The 22,770-nt window shown below is 42.8% G+C and overlaps 1 protein-coding gene across 11 annotated transcripts in view; it reads right to left on the bottom strand.

Moving 5' to 3' along the window:
- Positions 1 to 22,770, bottom strand: part of Acaca (acetyl-CoA carboxylase alpha) — a 262,246-nt gene that overhangs the window by 29,070 nt on the left and 210,406 nt on the right. For all 11 annotated transcript variants that reach the window (XM_087574065.1, XM_087574066.1, XM_087574067.1 and 8 more), the window contains 4 exons: positions 7,790 to 7,933; positions 7,150 to 7,270; positions 3,140 to 3,236; positions 337 to 433 (listed from right to left, as the gene is read on the bottom strand). In XM_087574065.1, the coding sequence (XP_087430191.1) occupies positions 337 to 433; positions 3,140 to 3,236; positions 7,150 to 7,270; positions 7,790 to 7,933 (459 nt within the window). The remainder of the gene's footprint in view (positions 1 to 336; positions 434 to 3,139; positions 3,237 to 7,149; positions 7,271 to 7,789; positions 7,934 to 22,770) is intronic.

The following is a 22,770-nucleotide window of genomic DNA, read 5'->3' as shown; positions in this document are numbered from 1 at the left end:
ATTTTTCCCTCAGGGAATCTGGAACAGATGAGCATCAGCACCAGTTGCTTCTCTGTACGACAACCTGCCAACCAAAGCAGACTGCTCTCCAGCACCACTAAGACTACTATTGGGGCCTACTTAACTTTTCACAGAGGACTTTGCTTGCACTTATCTAGAGGCCTCTTGAAAGTGATCAGTGTGGTGCAATCATTTCAGGTGGCTGCCACTCTTCCCTCTAGCATCTGGTGGCTTGAGTATGCCCAACATATCTGTAGGCACTGTAGAAGGGAAACAAACTCCAGGCGCAGAGATACTCCAAAGGCATGAGCACAAGGAATACTGGAGATGACCAACCTTGGCTTCAGAATCCAGGTTTGCAGGATCAGCTGGTACACTGAGCTCCACGGTTCGGGTTTCTACAGCAACTACTCCCACAGGTATTCCCCCCAACCTAGGGAAGGGAGCCACACAGGAAAATAATGCATGTTAATATTACAATTAGGCTTTTATTTTTCAGCTGCACGCAAATGTTGAGAGAAAACTAGAGGCAAACAGAGCAGAGGAGACTAATGCTTCTGGGGGTTAAATGTGGGACCTTTGGGTTTCATTCATTTTGTAAATACAGTGGAAAGTACCCGTACACGCACTCATATTTTAAGATGCTCAACAGGATAGATTCAAACTGCATGCTGAATTAGGGGAATTCAACAGCCTAGTGCACACATCTACTTCTATGGTTGCCAAACGGAACGTCTCAGTTTGCTGTCAATCAGCTCTTGGTAGTGGGGCCCAGCCTGAAACTGCTGTCCTGACGGGATAGAGCCCGGGTATTAGACAAGCCCTTAACTTTGCTTCCATGGAAAAAACAATGAGACAGGAACAGTTTTTAGTAATAATCTTGGTGAAATCTGTTTCATAAGAAGATACTTAATTTCAAAGCTATGTTAAGCTAGGGTTTAGAAGCTTTTATAAGATGTTTCTGCATGTATATTCTGTAATAATCTCCTATTTTGGCCCTTCGTTTCCCAGAATGAATCAGAGATGAAGGGAAGAAGGAAGAGAAACCAAGAGGGAGACGTCAGATGCAGGGTGAGTCCTTACTCCAGAAAATGTGATTCCATCCGTGTTCTGCCAGTTGCTTTCCCCTGGGCTGGGACTGGGCTGGGTTATACTCATTCCCTACAACATGTCCATAACAAACTTTTCCATGAAGGATGGTCTTTAGTTGTTATATCAACTACTGGAAATGGATTCTTTTCCTCACAAGAGACTTAACTGGAGCTGAGTGGAGACCGCCCACTACCCCCTTGTCACTGCACTGAATCAGAGTCAAAAGCCCTCTAGACAACCAGACAGCGAGCAGGAGGTACACAGGAGAGTTCAGAAATATTTCTGTTCACAATGATTAACACTCCAACTGGAAACTTGTAATTGCAAAAGCCACCCTAAATCGGTAACTTATAACTTATATATTAGGGCCCATGTGACCTAATAAAGAACATCTTTATCCGAGTATTACAGTTATTTATTGAAGTTGAAAACAGCTCAGAACAACTTCTGTTTTCTATTATACTTCATATAAATTTTATCAGGCTAGCACATGAAGATGCTACATCTTGTTTTATAGTGTGTCCCTGGACAAGGTGCCATGGAATAATAAAAGACAATTTACAGCCAATAGCACACATATTCCAAACATACATACCAAAGATGAGTTTTGGCAGCACTTACAGTAACAATCCCAGAAGAATACATTTATATTTATTTCTTGAAATGCCACTGCCTTTGAAAGAAGCTAGCTCCATTTGTTTTATATACTTCTGAGCATGTGGATGTGTTTGGAGTAAGAAGCCCAGAACTCATCAGATGGAAAGAAAGGAAGAAGTCAGAGTGAGTGTTGCAATAAACAAGAGGCGAGCTACCCAAAGCCCGCCTGGCTGATGGTGGCTGCAGAGAAACTGCTATTCTTCTGATCTTCAGGGTAAGGCACTGCTGTCTCACATCCCACAGGAGGTGTAGAGACTTTAGCAGAATTTTGGCCTTGGAAGGCTTAAATCCTTTTACATATTTTATACATAGGAAAGGTAAAATAGAGTAAACAAAACCAAATCCAATATAACATGAGGCCCCATAACTAATTGTATGCCCTACTTTCACTTCCTCAGCAGGAATCTTACCAACGTAAAATAATTCTCATGTGGGTGCTGTAGCTTTGGGTGAGGGAAAGACCTGACACTTGAAAGAAAATGAGCGGCTAGTTCCTGTCTCAGGTGACTTCTATTCAGTGTCGCAGGGGAAGGCCCTGTCTGTGGGATTCGCCATCTGATGGCTCCTTGTCACTGGCTGCACGAGGCATGCTGACCTGATGGACTGAGAGAACCACAAAGCCTAGAATTATTTTCAAGGCTAGCGTCTAAATCTCAAGCCAGTGTGGCGTGCTGGAGAATCTTGAGCAGGTGCCTCTTTTCACCAAGATAAGAAAAACTGATTGCCCCCCGGAGGAAGGTGAGCCCCCGATGCAGATCTCGCAGGCAGCATGTCTGCAGCACAGGCCCAGATTAAGATCAGCCCTGGCAGGTGCTCGTTACCGCAAGCACGACAGATTATTCTGCTTGCTGTTGGGTGAAGCACTTCTTAGAGTGGGTATTAAAATTTAATAGAAACTTCAATTTCCCACTTGAAAATATGTGTATCCCAGCAACCTATGCCAGCTTATTTTACTCACTCCTGCTTCAGATTAAAAACATTTTTTTTTCAATTCAAATCTGATTCTCTTCCAATACAGTACAGTATTATAAGTCATTTCTGTAGTCATGATGTCAGAAAAAACTCCTCTCGGGGTATAGGGAGAACCATGTGGAGCCTGCTCTTGAGAGGAAGTGGTCTTCTGGGGAGGAAACTGATGTAGTGTGGCTTTGAGGTTCCCAAGAGTTTCTCTTGCAGAAGCATAAGGAAATCTTGTCAAAACCAGCCTTCAGATTAAACATCTCATTAGAAGCACACACTAAATGACAAGAGGAATCAGTAGATTACCTTGGCTCTCATCTAATCCTCTTAGAAAATGCAGACAAAGAGCATTATTGGTAAAAGCTATGACCCTTTCCTTTACTATTTTTACTTGGGAAGAAAAGGAGTTCCCAAAACGAAGAGGTCTTACCTGGCTCTGCCAACTACCACGGTCTGCGCCCAGGGCTGCATGATTTCTGAGAAAGAGCCATAATCAAAAAATCCACTCAACCATTGGCCTTTCTGGGCTGCGAAGGAAAGGGTGGGGTGAGAAAGACATGAGAAGCATAAAGACAGCCGACCACTGGCACTGCTCTGGGCTGATGGATTTAAGGTGGGGTCTGGGGTTTGTTTTGAGGAGGTGCTGTTCCTAACCATATTATAATAGATGGAAGCATCAAGCAACTGAGTGTTCATCTGCCTTTAGAACTCATCCCCCATTTCATTTGCTAGTCTGCATAGGAAGAACCATTTATCAGCAAAAGCATCATTTATTGTTAAACGATGGGGTTCAGCTAGCAGAGAGTTTGCGTGCCTTTAAATAAATGACTTGCCTTTTTTCAAGACACCACAAACATTTGTCAAGAGGCAGCCAAGTCATTAAAGATGTTTTTAAAATGTTTATTTCTATTTTAAAACTTGCCTTATGATTTTGTTTGATTCCACTGATTTTCTTGTAATGGAAGATGAAAACAGTAAGTATTAATGATCAGATGAAGACTCAAACTTGGAGGTAAATAAGAGATTCAGTCTCTCTGCCAGAACACAACGATATAGATTCACTTTACTTACGGCTGACAAACTATAATCTTTCTACATGAAGGGCCAGGCATACTCCCTTGACAGAACACAACACAATGGGTAAGCTATATATGCTTTAAAAACTATACATACACTTAATAACATCACCTCTTTCCCTTCCCCAGTCCCCAATGCTGGCAAGGCATGTAACTTTCACCAGCTTAGTTTAAGACAAAACTTTTGCTCCCGGGCATGAATGTTTGACCGAGGCCCCATAAAGGCTCTGCAAATACCTGTTTCCTCGTTTGCCCTCAGCTCGCAGTTCCTCAGTGATTCTAATTTGAACGAGGCCCTCCACCTCAAGTCCAAAACCAATTAAAAGTAGAGATCTGAGCAAGCTAACCTCTGCTGACTTAAACAGGACGGACAGTGTTTTATCAAGACTAAACTTGTAATTACTGTGTTCTACATTCCTTGCCTCTATGGCCCCAGTGTAAAATGTGATCATCCATTTCAAAATTATCTCTCTATCGTGAGCCCAGAGCTGATCGTTTAGATTCTGGTCTCGTGTTGGGCGTCAGTTTGAAGAATATCGCGGCACTATCTCCTCTAATAAATGACTTTAACTTTTCACCTAGAAGATATCTGCTTTAACTTATCACAGGGAATCATCTGCTTTCTTTAACGCTTCCACTAAATTAAAATCTGAAGTCACTCGATGTGGGAGCGAGTGTTAGCTGCACATAGACAGCAGGATGAATTACCAGAGAGTCGATGAAAAAATATTACCCAAAACACCAGAAAACTTAGTTTATCACACATTTCCTTTTATTCTGTGGTTCTTATTAATAATGACCTGGATAATGTCCACCTAAGTATGTGCTTCTATTCACCCTGTGAAACAAAGGTTCTTTGCTTTTTAAGACAATCTTACCCAGGGTAGACTTGAATTTGCAATCCCCCTGCCTCATACTCTTAAAGCACTGGATTAAATGCATATACCATTATGCTTTGCCAAGGGCTCAAATTCTGATGAAGGTTCTAAACCAAACTCGTAGTTTCACCAGGATACTGAAATTTTAACTTTATATGCCTGGGCCATTTTATGACTTTTACTTCGATAATAAGTGATTTGAACTATAGGATTAATTTCCAAACCAGAAGGTTTACTTGTTTCAAAACCCTTGGGGGCTGGCTAGAGGTATGCTGGGTGGTAGGACTCTTGCCTGGTGTGCATAATGCTCTGGGTTCAAGCTCCAGTACCAGCAAACAAAACCATCCTGCCTCACCTGCTGACTAGGGAGGAAGGAGCCATTGGCTATGCTAGCTGGACTTGATGGTCCCACAAGGACGTCGCTCTAACGAGGATGTAGAACTGGAGCCACTGTGAGGCTTCCCTATGTTTCCCAGGAGAACACTACTGAGTTTTGTTCTGAATTTAGAGGAGAAACACTTAATCCCCAGAAAAGTCCTAGATTTTTAAGGCCAATCACTGCGTCAGACTTATGGTTTTCATCATAATGATGTATAAAAATAAGGAGGAGAAAGATTACTATGGTGATTTTCTTTTGCCTATGTAAGAAAAAGTAATCTTATTAAGAGTAATAAGAAAAGGCCTAGAAAAAGAGTTATGATTATAAATTAAAACTAATAGAGTTCTCTTGAATTTTGTAGAATATCTACAGTTAGAGATCATGTCTAACTGCATCAAAACAAGAGCTGTTGGATCTTGCAAAAATAAGTCATGTATATGAAAGTGCTCTTACACCAGACTCTGCTTTGAGTGGGTTTTATTAAGTCTTGCTTATGAACAAATCTTTTTATTTCAGCAGAATCACAATGGCCCATAAGTTTAACAAAATATCTTCTGCAATTCATTTTCTATTTTAATGTGTATAGTGTTTTGCCTACAAGTGTGTCTGTATGCCAAGTGTGTACCTGGGGAGGCCAGAGGAGGATGCTGATTTCCTAGGAACTGTAGTTACAGATGGTTGTAGGCGGCCGTGTAGTGTCTGGAAACAGCCTGTGTCTGGAGCCTGTGTCTGGAGCCTGTGTCTGGAAGAGTCACCCTAACCACTGAGCCATCTCTTCAGCCTCTGCAACCCATTTTTATATAGAGTATTTTAAAATGAGCAGTGATAAGAGACAAGCAGGGAGGAGCCAACACTTCCTCAGACCATTCAGAGAAGGCAGGGTCAGCTATGGTGCCGAGCTCATGCTGGGATGCTCAGCAAGCAGCATACTGGAGCAAAAGGATTTGAGAGTTGAAGGCCAACCTGAGCTATATCCTCAGTTCCAGGCTAGCTTGGGCTACAAAGATAAACCTTATCTCAGCAAAAAACAAAACAAAATAACAGGCTACTTGGGGCTTTACAAAAGCAACCACCAAGTGGATTGACAAACACACATGTAGCTTCTACACTCGTCTTTTCTGCATGAGTGTGTCTACGTGTACAGTGTATGAGGCACGTGAGGAAAAGAGGACCTCAGGTGTCGTGACCTCTCAAGTGCCATCTACTGGCCTAGGACTACAGTACACTGGGCTAGAAGTCCAGCAAGTCCCCAGAGATTCATCTGTCTTCACCTCCCCAGTGCCGAGAGTACAAGCATATTCTGTCATGCCCAACTTTCTAGAATGAGGGCTCTAGGGAGAGAACTCAGGACTTCTAAAAGCATTTTACTATCAATACTATTCCCAGCATCACAGGAAGAATGTGTGTGTGTGTGGGGGGGGGGGGGGTAGTGTGACATTCAGTAATAGTTCGCTAGTAAAGCATATAATTAAATTCTACATTTAAAGCTTAGAGATATTTTCTCAAGGTAACTTCATTAATCTGCCCTTCCTCACCTTTTGCTTTAGAGACATGGTTTAGCTCTGCATTTCAGGGTGGACTTGTATCACCACATAACCCAAGCTGGCCTCACACAGTGATCCTTATGCCTCAGCCTCCCAAGTGAAGGCATGAACCCCTATAGTTGGCTCAATGCTTTTTAGACACTGGCTGGCCAGAGAGTCTCGTCCTTGGCCGGGGAGATAGTAGCTCAGTGATGAAGAGCTTACCTAGCATAAAGGAAGCTCTAAGTTTGATCCCTAAGATCTCCACCCCCACCCCAACGAAAAGGATTCTGCTCCTGTAAGACCATGATTTTATGGCTTACACCAGTTAGTTCCTTAGTAACAGAAGGAGTGAATCAGCGGCTACACAGCTGTGACTAAGCAAGTGACTGATAAAACTCACTTTCTCCTGTTTGATCACCCAGATTTTTTTTTTTTTTTACCTTTTTTGTCATGGGGCATTTTTATTCTATCTTCCTTATTTCTAGGTATTTAACTCCAATTTTTTTACAAATATACTCTCATGCTAGAATTATAGTTACTAGACAGCCAGGATACTATTAGGTTTTTAAACATATACGTACTTGGGTGAGGACGGCCTGCCAGCATCCACCGAGGATCATACGGGGCCTTTGTGGGAACAAACTCGATGATTCTATCTATAGGATCCTTGGAATTCAGGAGAGGAACTGAACTGTGCACGTTCTAGAGAAAGAGTGGGAGAGAATGGTCATCAGTCAGCAGATGTCAGTCTCGGACCTCAACTCAGCAACCACAGCTCCACGCAAAGACAGCAGGGCCCACTTCAGAATTATACCCACTGGTCCCAGGCATCAAGCAGAAGTATTCCAGCTATGTGTCAAGCCCCAAGGAACAGCAGTTCCCAACTCTCATTTAGGAGCCTAACACACACTGTTGCATTCTGACCTGATCCATCCTGCCTTTGCTCTCTGAGAAGCAAGTTCCTGGAGGACAAACAGCTACTACAGAGAGGAAAGTCATGAAGATGAGGAAGTCTTAATATTTTGGGATCTGAGCATATATAGGCCATGAAATATCTGTGGCCGGAAAAGACGGGAAGTTAATGAGACCCAAAGGTATTCTGAAGGCAGAAGGTAAAAGATGACTTCAAGAGAAAGAAATCTACAGGTTTCAGAGAAACAATGAGAAAGTCTTCAACACAATAAGGTAAGGAGGCAGAGCTGGTGGGCAGGGAAGACTCACCTTAGGCATGTATGACAGCCAGTGTAAGACTGTGAACACTCCCTCAAAGTCATCACAAACAGTGCAATGGGTAACTCCGTTGTTGTGCATTATCTGGATGCCCCCAAGCTGATTGTTGGAGGTGTATACTTCCCGACCAAGGACCTGGACAAATGAGCAAGTGAAAAGGCCTTGGTCTCTGCAGACAGAACAATGCACACTATTTCCCAATTATTACTAAAATACTTTTTTATCCCCTCTACCAAACAAAGACAAACCCATTTTCTGTGGGTTGTTCAGAGGGACTGCCAGGACTTTCTTTCCTAAAAGTTAAATAACAAAAGACCTTCAACAATTATATACATTGTTGCAATTTTAAAACCTATCAAGTTCCCTCTCTCTAGGCATAGGCAAGTGCAGATGACTTTAGCTCTGAGAAAAAAAAAATTGTGGTGGGTAGGCTGGGACCCTGGGGGGTGGGGGTGGGGGAATGGCTACATCACTTTTTACAGTCTAGCAGTTAAGTGTACACACACACACACACACACACACAATGAGTCTATGTTAAAGAGGCTGGGTGCCTTATTTTTCTATAGGATTAACTTTCTCCTGACATCTGATTTTTAAAGCTGGCCCACTTTCTCCCTTCCCCACTCCTAAACCAGGTAGCATCCTGAAGGAGCTCATGACACTCCTCAACCCCCCACCCCCCGCCCCGACTCCAGTCTTCTTTGTGGGCTTCGAAAGCTTGTTATCCTCTGAGGACTGGAAAGGATTCAATAGGCCTCACCCTGTTGTCTCTGGAGGACTTTAACCCTTGTCAGGTGGAGGCACTGGCAAATGGAAACTACAAAGATCCCCCTAAAGATGAAAAAAAGAAAAAAAAATTCTCGGACTTGGAAATTGTAGGGTTTTGTTTCTTCCCTAAGATTGGTTAATAATTTCTTTCAGGGAGGGAGGTTTTCTGACCCAGCAGATGGAAGTCAGGCGGCCTGATCACCGACTATTGCAAACTGCTGAGTGTGTAGTAATTGCCAGTCATCTAGGGTAGCCCTAGAGAGCACTAAACAGTTGTGAAGGGCTCACTGTACACACTCTTTTCTGTTCCCTCTCCTCTTTTCTAAGAAGCAACATCAGAAAAAAATTTTTTTCTAACTTTTATTCATTTTCAGCCTCTTGGGAGAACCTAAACAAATTAAGGCCAGCAAACTATGCCTGTATATTTTCAACTGGCCCTTTCTTATTGGGGGCTTGGAGAGGTTCCCCTGCCTGCTGGGTCAGCCCCCTGCATCAAGACCTTCCAAAGGCTGAGCTAGTTGGTGACTAAAGTAATAACCTTGCTGTGATCCCGCTGCCTTGGTTCCATTTAAGTTCAGCTAGGAAAGGCATAAGCGAGGGTCGGAAAGGAACATGGAGAGCAAACTGCTCTACAGCTTCCGCTCTCCTTGAGAGGGAAGAACAGAGAACAAGCCTTCTGCAGCCTAAGCCAAGCAACACGCTGGCAGCCGCTTTGAAGGAGCAGGGGAGTGGGGAGCCCATATCTGACCAGTGGGCTGCCATCCTCCTCCCAGTCTGTCTTTAATCTCAGCCCAGGCTCTGCAGCTCTTTTCTCATTCTCCTGCTGTCTCTTTCCATTTGCCCTCTCTCTGACTGATACACTGATCTCTCGGTCACTCGGCTTTCTGCTCCACTGAGTCCATATTACTAATAACACCTCCGCCACGGCCAGTTTACCTCATGAAGGCAGGAGCACATCATTACAAAATAAACTCATAACTTTGACATTCTAGCAGATACATGCCGTTTGTTATTTTTATGGCTTTAGGCTTCCTAACAGGCAGAGGGCACACATACCTGTTTCATTTATACCTCTAAGCGTGCGTGCACACACACTCTTGCACATGCACCAGGAAAACAAAATACAACAACAAAAACCCAAACAAATAGAAATTTCCAAAGCAGTCACTGGTTGATGGGGAGTCTGGTGGAGGCAGAAGGCCCGTCATTCAGGGAGGCCACGCTCTGATCTGACTCTGGTTTTATGGCTGTCATAAACCTGATGGCCCACAACTGGTCCTTCTGGGACAGACTGCTTCTCTGCTAGAAGTCATTCAGTGTGATCAGCAGTATTTTTAATTATTAAAATAAAATTGGAAAGGAGAAATGAAATAAAAAAGGAGACACTGTGCTGACCCTGAATATCTGATATTCATAATTTATGTCAGGAGCCAGATCCTCCCTGTTGCATAGGAAAGGGGTATTTTCTGTTCAGAAACATTATTTTTGTCCCACTTTTGATACTTGATGTCTAACCACGAGAACACTGAACAGTTAAAAAACTAGCAATGAAAAAGGAAGGACCAAGCTCAGACAAAGGGACCAAAGAAATGCACCATCTTAAATGTCTTCACCCTCTTTTCAATGAGTTAAGAAGGGTATCCAGAACGAGGCCACTCTCAGAGAGACTCTAACACTTACCCATTTTATTATACAGATTATTTTGAACCCCAGTGGACACTTCTTTGAACCCCAAATTCTGCATTTTCACGTAGGAGCAAGATCCAGTAACTACGTGTCTTCTCCCTCAAGTTCTAATGCTGTGGAAATGTCTCTGAACAGCAGCATTTGTGCATTTCTTTTCCTCAGGCTTCCAAGGAAACCGTAGGGCTCCCCACAACTGAAAACATTATTTCTGTGCTAACAAACGATTATCACCTGAGAAGACTCATTTAATTTAATAAAAGAGAAAACACAGGATGGAGTTACAGGACACCCAAAGAGCCCCGGCTGCGGGTGTTAGCTTGGGAGATGGAAATGCAGACGAAGTCCATTTCCTTAACTACAAAGAGACAGCAGCAGGCAGCAGACACCAGCAGCCTGGGCTATCCTCAGCTGCCTACTGTAGGTCTGGAGTATTTCCAGTGAGGTGAAGGCTCACACCCCAGCTCCTGATGTATAGGGGTCATGCTGACTCAGGTGGCCTTATTGATTTTAGGATACTTCTTAACGAAAGTTCTAACCAAGGCAGCAGAATCTGGGCTAGGAAAGATTCTGTTCTGCCCAACTCTGAAATGATTATGCAGGGGTAGCCATACAAGTCCTACCTGGCAACCAGAAAGATAAAAAGCACCCACAAACCATCCCTGTGTTTCTCAATATGTTGGCCTTCCAACCCTTGAGGGAAAGCTGTTGGTTGACAGCCCTCATGGGCATCGTATTTTCATTATGTAGGTCTGCTTCTGTGTCACTCACTGAAACTCTGGCAAGCATTTCTGTACTGTCGAGTTCCTTGCACTGCTCTGGTTCCTGAATCATTCTCCTTACATGATACAAACTCCTAATTTATTTGCCTAACAAGAACTTACCACCATCTACACCCAAAAGGGCACTCCTGAGGCCGCCTTTGCCGTCTAGCCATAAGTGGTCAAACAGATCTATGAGATAACAAGAAAAGCACCATCCCAGGGCTCTCTGCTTAGAAGTGTCCGGACCACAGAACTACAGGGCTAAATTGGAGAGGAAGGAAGACCTTCACCCAGTCTGGCTATGTACTTAAGCTGCATTGAATGCTCAACTTATTGAAGCTGGTAGACCTAAGAGTTAAAGTATCTCATGAAAATCAGTTAGCACAGATGCAGTCATTAAAGGCTTCACCAAAGGTGCTGTAGAGTCTGCAGGAACGCTGAGACGCCCAAGGGTATAAACGAATGCAGTCAAACATACTGAGGCCGCTGCTGCTGCTGCTGCTGCTTATCCAGAGATACTGCAGACAGCTCAGGTTTACCACAGCTGACAGGCAATGAAAACAGTCTAATATACCGCCTGCTCTCACCCTTAAATCCCTTTTTGGAGATCAAGATAAACACATTCTTCCTTTCCCCAGCGCTCCAAACGTTTGAGTGAAGTGGCGGAGCCCTGTGAGCGTTTGTGCAAATGAAATCCCTGTGTAATACTGAATGAGGGCAGTCTGTTCTGGTAAAGATATCCGTCAGTACAGCATTGAGACTTCCAAATATCACAGATACAACCTGGATCACTTCCTAAAATATTGCTTTTATCCTAATATACATATTTTTGGAATATTATTTTGGAATGTGTATCAGTTTTAGAACCTTTGGTTATATGTACATATTTGTCAATCGCGTGATAGGATGGAAAATAATAATGGTGAATATCGATCATGGTAAAAAAAAATCTGCACGTTCTTCCCTCCTTCACAGTCCTTGGAGAGTCAGAGCATCTACTATTTTAGGAATCAGGGGGCACGAAATTCCTCCGACTCTGAGAATCAGGCTACACAGTGGAGTCCTTGCTGCAATCCTCTCGTGGTATCTCCATTCTCCAGAGGGTAAATTTACTGAGCAGTCATCATCACTGGATCTCATGCATGATTCTAGGTATTAATGTCACTCTGGGAGGTTACTGATAGAGGATCAGGGAGGGCAGACAGACAGACAGACAGAGTGAGAGTGGATGGCAGTGGGGAAAGAGTGGTATAAAGGGACAAGAGGGAGGATGGAAGAGAGGAAGGGCTGAGGGAGAGAGGAAGGGAAAACGGCAGCAGCCCTTCTCCTTCTGGCATCCTCCTTGACCTGAGAGAACTACATTTTTAAAAAGCTGACAAGTAATTCAATCTCCAGTTAATACTTCTAAGTGGTGTGCACATATCAATGTGTACATGTTTCTCCAGGAATATATCTAAGGGCGAGTGGAATTAAATTTTTTGGGAGTCAGGGACAATGCCTCTGTGACCAAGAATATTTGGATGTCACCAAATGCACAGCTACAGAGTTACACTCTTTGTTGTTGTTGTGGCTGCCACTGGCAAACTAGAGAGCTAGCTGGCAGCTGGTGGATTAGGCTTGGGGGCAGAGAGGAGGTTCTGTGATACACACTGGCAGGCAGAGGAGGTTTGAGCCATAGTTTGAGTCAAGATAATCCCCTAGGCAAGACTCAAAACTCTCAATAAGAAACGAATTCTGATGTGATCAAGTTTGCTGAAGAGTAATCTTGGGCAAAGAGACTGTTGCTACCAGTGGCAGGAAAAGACTGGTTTTGTCTTAAACGCATTTTAAAACAAGTGAATTTGTATGTATGTTGCTCAGGTTGGCCTTAAGCTGACCATCTTCTCCTGGCCTCCTAGGGCAGGCGTGAGTCATCATTCCCTGATAGCTACAAAGACACTGAGGTACAGATGAGAAAAAAATACTGCAAGAGCTCTGCTTCCTGAGAACACGAACAGAAACTCACCAGCAGAGGAACAATAAAGACCTACAGGCGCAGTGGGCAAGGGGCAGAGACTCTTGATATAAAGGGAGAAAGAAGAACCATAGATAGTTTGCCTGTCAAATGTGAGAGAAAAGGCATAGGCTTCCGAAAGGAAAGCTGTCTGCCAAAAGAGATCACTCATCCCAGAGATCCATCAGCTAACTACTCATTTAGCTAGAGATGTGAAAGAGCTGACAATAAATCAATTCCAAATGGAAATACTTAGCATTTTAAATAAAGTCTGCTTCAGAGCCAGGTGTGGTGACTCATGCCTGTGATCCCAGCACTTGGGAACTGGAGGCCGAAGAGTCGGGAGTTAATGGTCAGCTTCCCCATGTGAAGCCCTACTCAAAAGAAAAACCAGGGCGGACAAGAGTCTGGCTTATTGAGAGATTATTCACATGTAACAAAAAATATCCAATTAATGGTGTAAAATTCTATGACACTGACAAACACATTCAGTCACATGCAGTACCCGATAACGACATGGGAACACCGTGAGCCCTCTGTCCCTCTGCCTACTCCTTACAGCCAGTGATCTCATTTCTGCTCTGACTGCTTTGTCCTTTGTAAGATGTGGCACATAAAGAGATTCACAGAGCATAGAGGATTCGGGGCCTAGCTTCTTTTGGTTATCATATGGAATGCATCCTATTCATCCATACAATCCAAGTGTAGGGAGTTCCTTTTCATAGCTGGGTGCCAAGACTCAATCAGTGTCTGTCAGTTGGTAGACATCTGGGCTGTCAGTTTGGGGAGAGATTAGGAAGAAAGCTGCCACAAATGTTTGGATACAGGTAGCTTCTGGATTGTATGGTATGTGTATAGCTAACTTAATAAAAGAAACAGAAACCAAAATCGCCAATTTCAAAGTAGCTACACCATTTTACATTTCTTTTCAATAGTGGACAGAGTTCTAGCTAATCCAATTCATATCAGCACTTGGAATTTTGTAAATTAAACATAAAAAAATATTTGTTTTTGTTTTTCCTAGAGCTGGGGCTGCGGCTCAGTTTTAGAGCACTTACCTGGCACGTACCAGACTATGGGTTTGATTGCCATCACCATAAACAAACAACAAAAAGCTGTAATCATTTAGGGAAAGAAAGTAATGCTGTGAAACTGTGGTTCTAAGTTCCCTAATGAGTAGTGACGGACATAACTGCATACACCTACCTTCCATCCTTAAACATCTTCTTTCATGGAGAGTCTAGTCAAACTTCTTGCCCATGTATTTAACTATTGGACTGTTTTCTTATTGAGTTCTGAGAATTCTTTATATATTCTACATTGTCTTTTATCAAATACATGTTTCCCATAGATATTTTCAAGAATGTTTTTTAGTTATCTTCTGGCTTTTCTAAATAGAGTGGTACTTGAGGCAAATGGTAAAATGACCAAATGCCAGAGCTCACAGCAGCCAGGTATCTGATATATCTAGAAAGACAGACTTGCTAGAGTCTGACTTCCTAGACAGTAACATTTATTCTTTCTCTGCAGCTTTTTTTTTTTTTTTGCATTTTCTTGTTTATGTCTGGTGAGTAGCATTTTTTTTAATCCCTTAGTCAGGCATGTCCAAACATTAGTCCACGGGCTGCATGTAATATAACGGACATGGATGAATAGGTCCCACATATTTACAGATATTATGCTACAAAGTCAAAAGATTGAATATTCCTGAAAATGAAGTTTTCATTTAAATACCATGAAATCAGGAATCATAATGCATCTCTACAACATAAAAGCAACTTTACAAGTAACACATGCAATGGGTGAATGCCACAGCTCCATATGCACCACAGAAACTCAACACTGACAGATATAAGCAAGTCGAGCTACTAAAAACAAGTCCCATATCAGTGAAGTACAAAAGGGAAGCAAATGACTCATCCCCTTTAGCTGTCTTTGGTGCAGATGCTGGGTGATGTTTTTAAGCTGTTATTGGTTCTGACCACAACCATTAACATTTATTTTGTGTGGTATGTGTATGAGTGTATGAGCATGTGTGCAGCATGGGTGTCAGAGAACAATCTGGGAGAGTTGGTGCTCTCCTTTTCTCATGTGGGATTGGGGTAGAAATCAGTTCCTTACACTTGGCAGCAAGAGCCCTTACCTGCTGAGCCATCCCTCCGGCTCTCTTTAAAAATTCTCTACATGGGTTAGTATGAAACCAGTCACTCCACTCATATATTACCAGGGTTGCTCTATTGTATAAACCTGCTTTACTGTTGGAGAAAGGATATTTTATCAATGAGTCAAGTAGAACATGAAGATACTCAAAAGTTAAGTCATCATATTTATATCTTATGCTACTGGTTAAACTGGAATGAATAATTTCCCTTAATAACTGGTTTCTCAAACTTTCAGATATGTGTGCTATTTTACAGGACTTAAATCCTAGGCACCGAGACATTACTAAAGTTAGAATTGGTCAAGACTCAAGCACAAGAACATGAAGCTCAGGCATGGTAATCTAGAGTTCACCCAAAAATGATCTCGAGCTTCTCTCATGATGCAACACTCTGTCCATGCGCACTAGCTGATTAGTCTGTGGTGATGCCAGCCTGAAGGAGGGGGACACAGCTAGATCTGGACCCATGCACAGAGGACATCTCCTAGGACGACAAACAGCCAGGAGTCAGGTTATTAAAGAGTCTGGAGTCCCAGGTCTTAATCACATTCACACAGCAGTCTACAACAAGGGCTTAGGTCTATCTTCCTCAGGAAAGACTGGAGCCCTCGAATTTCTAATCTACCAACATGTGCAGGTCTTGCACTTTTAATTTATGGGTGTTAGGGGGCTCCTCTGACTTGGGAACATATTGGCTTGGTCTAATGCTTGGAGATTATTAAACTTGGAGCTGTGCTCCACTATCAGGTGTACAGATCTTTTATTTAGAAGATATGGTGCTCTAAATGCACAAAGAGCTCCCTGTCACCTTCACATTAAAGCCCCTAGTGCCTGGTAAATGGAATTATATAGCTGTCATCTCCTTTCCCCAAAGTTTTAAGAGTAGAATGGGCTCATTTTTTCACACTCCTTCCCAGCTTCAGGACTAAGAGACCTACTTTGTATTGATTTAAGGTCTCAGAAATAAATAAACCTGCTTCACCGCTGTGATTCACAACAAATTCATGATACACTATTGCATGATATATTTCAAGCTCTGGCTCCAGCTCTCTTTTTCCTCCTGTGAGTGATGGGGGAGGTGGGAGGTAGCAGGGAGCTGCAAAGCTGACAGTCTGATGGTTATTGGAGATGGCTGTGGACTGCAAATCCAAGAGGAGACACTATTGGAGGAATACAGGATTTTTAACTGGGAGGCAAGGGTGAGAAGCTAATTTACTTGATTTCCAGGCTGGGGTTGTGGGAGAAGAAAGGTTGAAGAGAGTGGAGAGGACTGACAGGGTAGTAAGCTTCAAGTGAAGAACAATCTGGAAAGGAGCTATAAGCATGTATAGAAAGGAAAGTGAAGAAAACACAGTAAACAATGGTGTAAGGAATGCATGACTAGAAAATGGAGGAGCTGAGGACAATGCTCTGTATAAGGGGCCATGCCACAGACCTAAGAGAGAATTTGGCTTGAGTTTAGGAGAAATGCTTTACTAGTAACGGGAAGTGAAGAGGCCCTTGTGAATCACAGAATATGTGAAGTAAAGACACTTCTTCATTTAACACTCAAAAGACATACTAGAATCTTGGCAGTTTGAAATGGTTATCCTGGAGATGGAGCAGAGACACATCAGAGGTCCACATATATAAGCTGATGTACAGCCTGCATATTGAAGTGAGAGTTAACAAATTCTAGCAGGCTAGCTTTCATATGTAAGCCCTCAAGGCTTTGAGTGTCCCAAACTAAGACACCTTTACTGATTCTACCAGACCTTGGACTCAAGAGAGTTTGAGCTAGTAACCCTACTGCCTACCCTCTAGCCACAGGGCCCAAACCGACTTATGACAAGCCAATTGATGGCAAAGCAAAACTTCTGCATGACACTCAGGAGATCCCTAAGTCTCTGTAGCACGATTAACTTTTAACTGTTCTTTCTCTCTCTGTGTCTCTCAGTCTTCTGTCTCTGTCTCTCTCTAGGGTTTCACTGTGTGTCTCTGGCTGTCCTGGAACTCACTCTACAGACCAAGCTGGTCTCAAACTGGCCTCTGCTAAGCTTAAAAGCATGAACCACTGTCTATCAAATTAAATTTAAATCACGATATTACTTACACTAATATATAAGAATTTTACATTTCATTACATGCAGTTTCACAATTACAAACCAAAATATGTAGTACCTTTTTAAAATTCCACTGTCCTAACCTGTTCTCTATTTTAGTTTAACATAGTTCCCTACTTCCAGATCAACACACATCTTAGTAGTACAGAACAGTAGTAATTAAAAGGAAATTTAAGAGCTCTTCTCATCATCCTCTTTAAAGTCAGGAATTCATTACCTACTTCCAATTCTTCACAAAGAACTAAAGTCCAAAGTTACTTGCAAAATGGGGGCTGAGCAAAAGTTTTTTCATCTAAAGGTTTTGTGTGTTGGTGGTCTGTGCCAATAATTTCAATTGAAGAACTGCCTTATCTGCCTTGATCTAATTGGTGTGTGTGTGTGTGTGTGTGTGTGTGTGTGTGTGTGTGTGTGTGTGTGTGTACACCCAGGCACAAATTTTCTCGATTAATGACTGAGGTGAGAGGATCCAGCCAACGTTGGATAGTGCTACCCCTGGACAGGTGTACTGCATTGCCCAAGAGAGCAGACTGAGCAAGCCATGGGGACCAGCCAGTTAACAGCTTTCCTTCCATGGTTCTACCTCTTCTGCTGCTTAAGATCCTCCCCAACCTCCCTCAATGATGGACTTAAACCAAATAAACGCCTTTCTCCCTTTGGTCATGATATTACTACAGAAACAGAAAACAAAGTAGAACATTCTAGAACTCCAAAGTCTTTGAGCCCACTTCTACTATGCTGGCCATTGTGATCATTCCTGTGTCTGTATTCAATGTCCCAAAGCAAAGTCTCAGGCTTTTCCCTTTCTCTAGAAGCTCTGCACTAGAAGTTTTTGGTTATCCCAAGTCCATAGCATCGACGCCGTTATAGACGCGTGCGGCTCTCTTAGACAGTCAGAGGCTACTTTTGTAATGGGAATCTGGATGTGCAGCACCTCCATGCCGGTGTTCAGGACCAGGCTGCTTGCAGACCACTAGGGCTTGCTAACAGTCAGAAATACTTGGTAAGGTTTTCTATAAACCCTAGGAGCAACAAAGGAAAACCAAACTCTCTAAGACCGGACCTGAGTTACCAACATTTTATCTATGTGTAGAAGATGAGCTTGAAAATTAAGGAGATTAGATATCTACTACAATATTCTCTGAGAATTCACTCATAGTGTCAATGCGAAACTTACTTAGGTAAGATATTAAAACAATCTCTTTACAAAGGAGAGAGCATTGGGATATAGGAACTATCTATTGTAAAAATAGAGAGTGAGGGGCTTTTAACGAAGCTAATTGATGGATTGTTGCTTAGAGTAATGATGGTTACTGTATCGATAAGTCCCTGGGGACTCTTAAGGACAAATGACTAACACATATACTTCCCTATCATAGTCCAACATGGTGCCTCTTCCATTAACAGCGTTCCAAAGTGTGTTAATGGTCTTTACATAACATCTATTGGGAATGTCAATATGTGCACGTAATATTAAAGTGAGGAAAGCCATCTAACTTTTTTTTTCAAACAATCTTTGCCTCTAGAGAGCCAGAAAGTATAAAGAATACTGTGTTTATATTCCTACTCCAGGGTCTGGATATTGAACATATTATAAGAACTAACCTAGAATGTACTTTAGAAAGACAACATCACCAGGAATTCCCTAAGTTAACTCATCTAGTTCCCACAAAAGTCTTGGTATGTAAGTATTATCACGGCCTCCTATTGTACAATTAATAAAACTGAAACACAGGTGAGGGGATGCGGCTGTTAGGGAATTGCTCAGGGGAATAATTTGTATGTGGTAGAGCCAAAAATTAAACCTGAGCAGACTGGCTCTACAGTCTATGTTGTTAACCTATCAAAGTGACAATGCTGCCCATTGCACACGGAGAGCTAAGGACTGTTTCCCTCCTTGAATCTCTCTAACTCTCTCACATTGTATATGACAGCACCATGGAGGAGCACGGAAACCGTACAGTGGAGGTCTCAGGTTCCACAAACAACTCTCCTTCCTATGATCTCCAGTACTAGTTCAAGAGTCAGACATGAGTGACATCACACACTTCATGTTGCATAGCTACATAGAACTTTGCACGTGGTAATGAAGGTAAATCAGAGAGGGTGTGATTTTTTTGGGGGGGACTAAGTCTCAAAAGCAAGATTAACACTAAAGAGATGGGGTTGGAGATTTAGCTCAGCGGTAGAGCGCTTGCCTAGCGAGCACAGGCCCTGGGTTCGGTCCCCAGCTCCGAAAAAAAGAAAAAAGAAAAAAAAAAACAAAAAACAAAAAAAACAAAAAAACACTAAAGAGATGGCTTAGTGATACTGCTCTTCCAGAGGACATGAGTTCAATTCCCAGTGTCCACATCAGGCAACTCATACCAGGCAATCACCTAAAGTAACCCCAGCTAGAGGGGCGCCTGATGCCGCTGGCCTCCACAAGCACCTGTACTTAATTATGGATTTTTTTTTCTCTAAAAGAGAAGTAGAAGATCTAAAAAAAAAAAAAAAAAGTTTACCACAAGGAAGTCATATAGAATCTTCAGAGTAATCTATCCCCTCCACATCAGAGCAATTAGCAGAGAGAGGATTAACCTCCACAGGCAACTACTGTCCAGAGCACACCCACAAACCACAAATTCTGATCTCTGTCCAAAGATTGGGCTTTCATCAAGTCTGGGGCTGAGAGATAACAGTCTCTGACCTATATCACTGCTGCCACATAACAGAGGTCCCTCTAGCCTGGCTGCCACTAGACATTATGTTAAACATGAGAAACAGAAACTGAGAGGTGCTGGGCCAGAGGAAATAAGTTACTGCAAATATCCAAAAGGCACCCAACTTAGGTGTTTACAACTGCAAATCATCTCAGCTCACCAAGAGTCTATCCTACCAACAGTTCAAGTAGCCAACTGCTCCCTCTGCCACCGCAGCATGAGTCCCTGCACACCAGGTAGTCCACCCTGGGGTCATGGCTGCTGTAACCTTGAGAGACATGACAAAGCAAATCCTTATGAACGTCTCTGTGGACAGTGGGCAGAGAGGCCTGAGCTCCTCTGTAATGAGACTCAAGTTCACATTCTAATTGATCCAGTCTGTCAATTGTTTCTGCCTTGTCTGGGCCCTGACACCACTCTAAGCCCCATCAACAAGGAACTGGGAAGAAGCTCTTGACTTGGAGTTTCAGATGCCATTTGGGCTACTTCCAATCACCAGCTCACTGGCTTAAAGTATCAAGTCTGGATCACAAAGGTCAAACCAAGAAATCATCTTGCTCCTTAACTTGGCAATATTCTAAACACTTTACAAACAACTGCAGGGAATAAAACACGGCAGGTGTGGAAGGAACATAAATACTCTGATCACAGGAGGAAAAGGATAAAAATACTAATGTGGAAAATATCTTCTTGTTTTGAAACTGACTATATAGTAGCAGAGAACAGTGCTGGAGACTAAACATACAGAAAACTCGGCAGCGATGAAGGGAGGGAGAAAGGTGGCAGTGCATTTATTTACCATGCAGGTCCCTATAGAAGGAGGGGAGGGGAGAGGAGAAATCTTTAAAGCAAGACACCTTGGAAGTGTAAGGTAGAAAGGTGCACATGGAAACCAGGCCACCAACACCATGAGTGAAGACATGGAATGAAGCCATAAGAGCCCGATGCACACATGCAACGTAGTAAGTTAGAACCCGTGTGTGCTGAAGCTTCTTATCTATTAAAGGAACGGACAGTTTACATGCTGCTGTGTTATCTGAGTAGGGCATGTGGCATGCCAACCCTTCCTCTCCCAATATCCCATGTTAAGTTCAATCAGTGATGGGGCTGGAGGGGGTAGGAAGGGTTGGGGGAAAATCCAAGAGAAAGAAAGTTTTTAAAAAATCTCTGCCTCAGCAAAAGTTTTCATTAAAATTTTAGACAAATGATCCCTGTGTCCTTCTCTCTTGCTGCCTGGGGCTCCATGCTATTTCTATGCAAATAACAACCTCGTGGTTTATATCTTATTATTTCCACTGGAGTTGCAACGACATGACCTGAGACGTGTAAGAGGTGGGATGGGGGTGGTAGTGAAAAGGAGGGAGAGAGAAAGGCAGAAAGGGAGAGAGAGAGAGTGGGTGTTCACTCAAGTGTGAAAAAATATTGTCAGGAGTGAGCGTCAAGAACAAAAAAAAAATTGCAGGGATAACGTGTTTATTTCAGTCCCGCCACCCCCACCCCGCCCCCCACCCCTTGCAAACAGGCACCTTTTAAAATTCATTGGGCATCAGGCGATCATGCACAATCCATCTGCTTTCACTTCGTCATTTGCATTTCATGCCTCCTGGCTTTGATGTGCTGATACTTTGATGCAGTCAGGAGACTCGCATTATCATCATTTCAATTTCCAAAGGGGTCAACGGGATCAGCACTTGCACACACAAAATCTTTTTTCCCCTATAACCTCTGTGCACCCCTTTCTTATTCTTCACCCCAATGTTTAACATAAAGGATAAAGACTCCGAAAGGTGAGTGTTAGATGTTTACAGTCTAAAACTGTATGTAAGCCTGCATCTCCACTCTACACATAGGTACACAAATACAGTGACCAAAACGCTCAGGGCTTAAAACAGGGCTTAAAAATCAAGCTGCACAGTGCTTCAAACACACAAAGACTTTCTCTCATGGGGATACTCAGGGAGGAGTACATTCAGAAAAAGAAAGGAATCTACAAGCAAGACCTAGAAACAAAGAGAGATCAACTCACATAGAAAGATGTAGACGAAGAGTGACTAGCACGACCCAGGAGTGAGATAGAAAGAAACATGCAGAGGGAATGGCCAGCAGAGACCAGAGAGATAGACAGAGCAAGTTTGCACGTAAAACGAGCATGTAAGCTAGCATTCAGGAGTGAGCCGGAGGCAGCAACTGAGCTGGCGCTCTCTGATAGCTTCCCTTTTCATTCCTGATAAGCGACAAGCTGAGAGAACATTCTTAATGAATTTGCATGAAATTGGGTGTCTTCCAGCAACAAGACTTTGTAGTTAAGAGGTGCAGACAGGAAGACAGTACAGCAGGTGGAGCAGGATTAGGTAACCTCTACAAAGAACACTTCCTTCAACTAACATGATCACACCCTTCTGGGAACGAGCATTGTTAAACTACTACAGAGCCTCCCCTCGGTAACCAGGCTTTTCTCTAACAAACAGCACTGTAGGCTAGGGAAGAGGTGAATACTGAATTTGATCAGAACGGATTTTTAAAAAGAAACCACTACTGTTTTCTTCTTGACACAAATGAAATTCAACTAATAAGATGCTAGCAAATCTGCCACAACAGAAAACCTTTGCTGTTTAACTATCTGTGTGTAACATACTGAAGTCAGGGAGGCACTAATATAAACCATATACACTTCAGAAACATACTCTATTTACATATGACAATATCACAGAAATACAGGGTGTTTATCATCTTAAACATCTGTCCTCATAGAACACGTTATCTAAAGCTCTCTTCGGTGTTAACCAAAACCCCATACTTAAG

This window comes from Rattus norvegicus, chromosome 10 (genome assembly GCF_021556685.1).
Source record: "Rattus norvegicus strain SHRSP/BbbUtx chromosome 10, alternate assembly SHRSP_T2T, whole genome shotgun sequence".
NCBI classification, from domain to species: domain Eukaryota; kingdom Metazoa; phylum Chordata; class Mammalia; order Rodentia; family Muridae; genus Rattus; species Rattus norvegicus.
The sequence above is the reverse complement of the archived record's forward strand: the minus strand, read 5'-3'. Positions and strand labels throughout refer to the sequence as shown.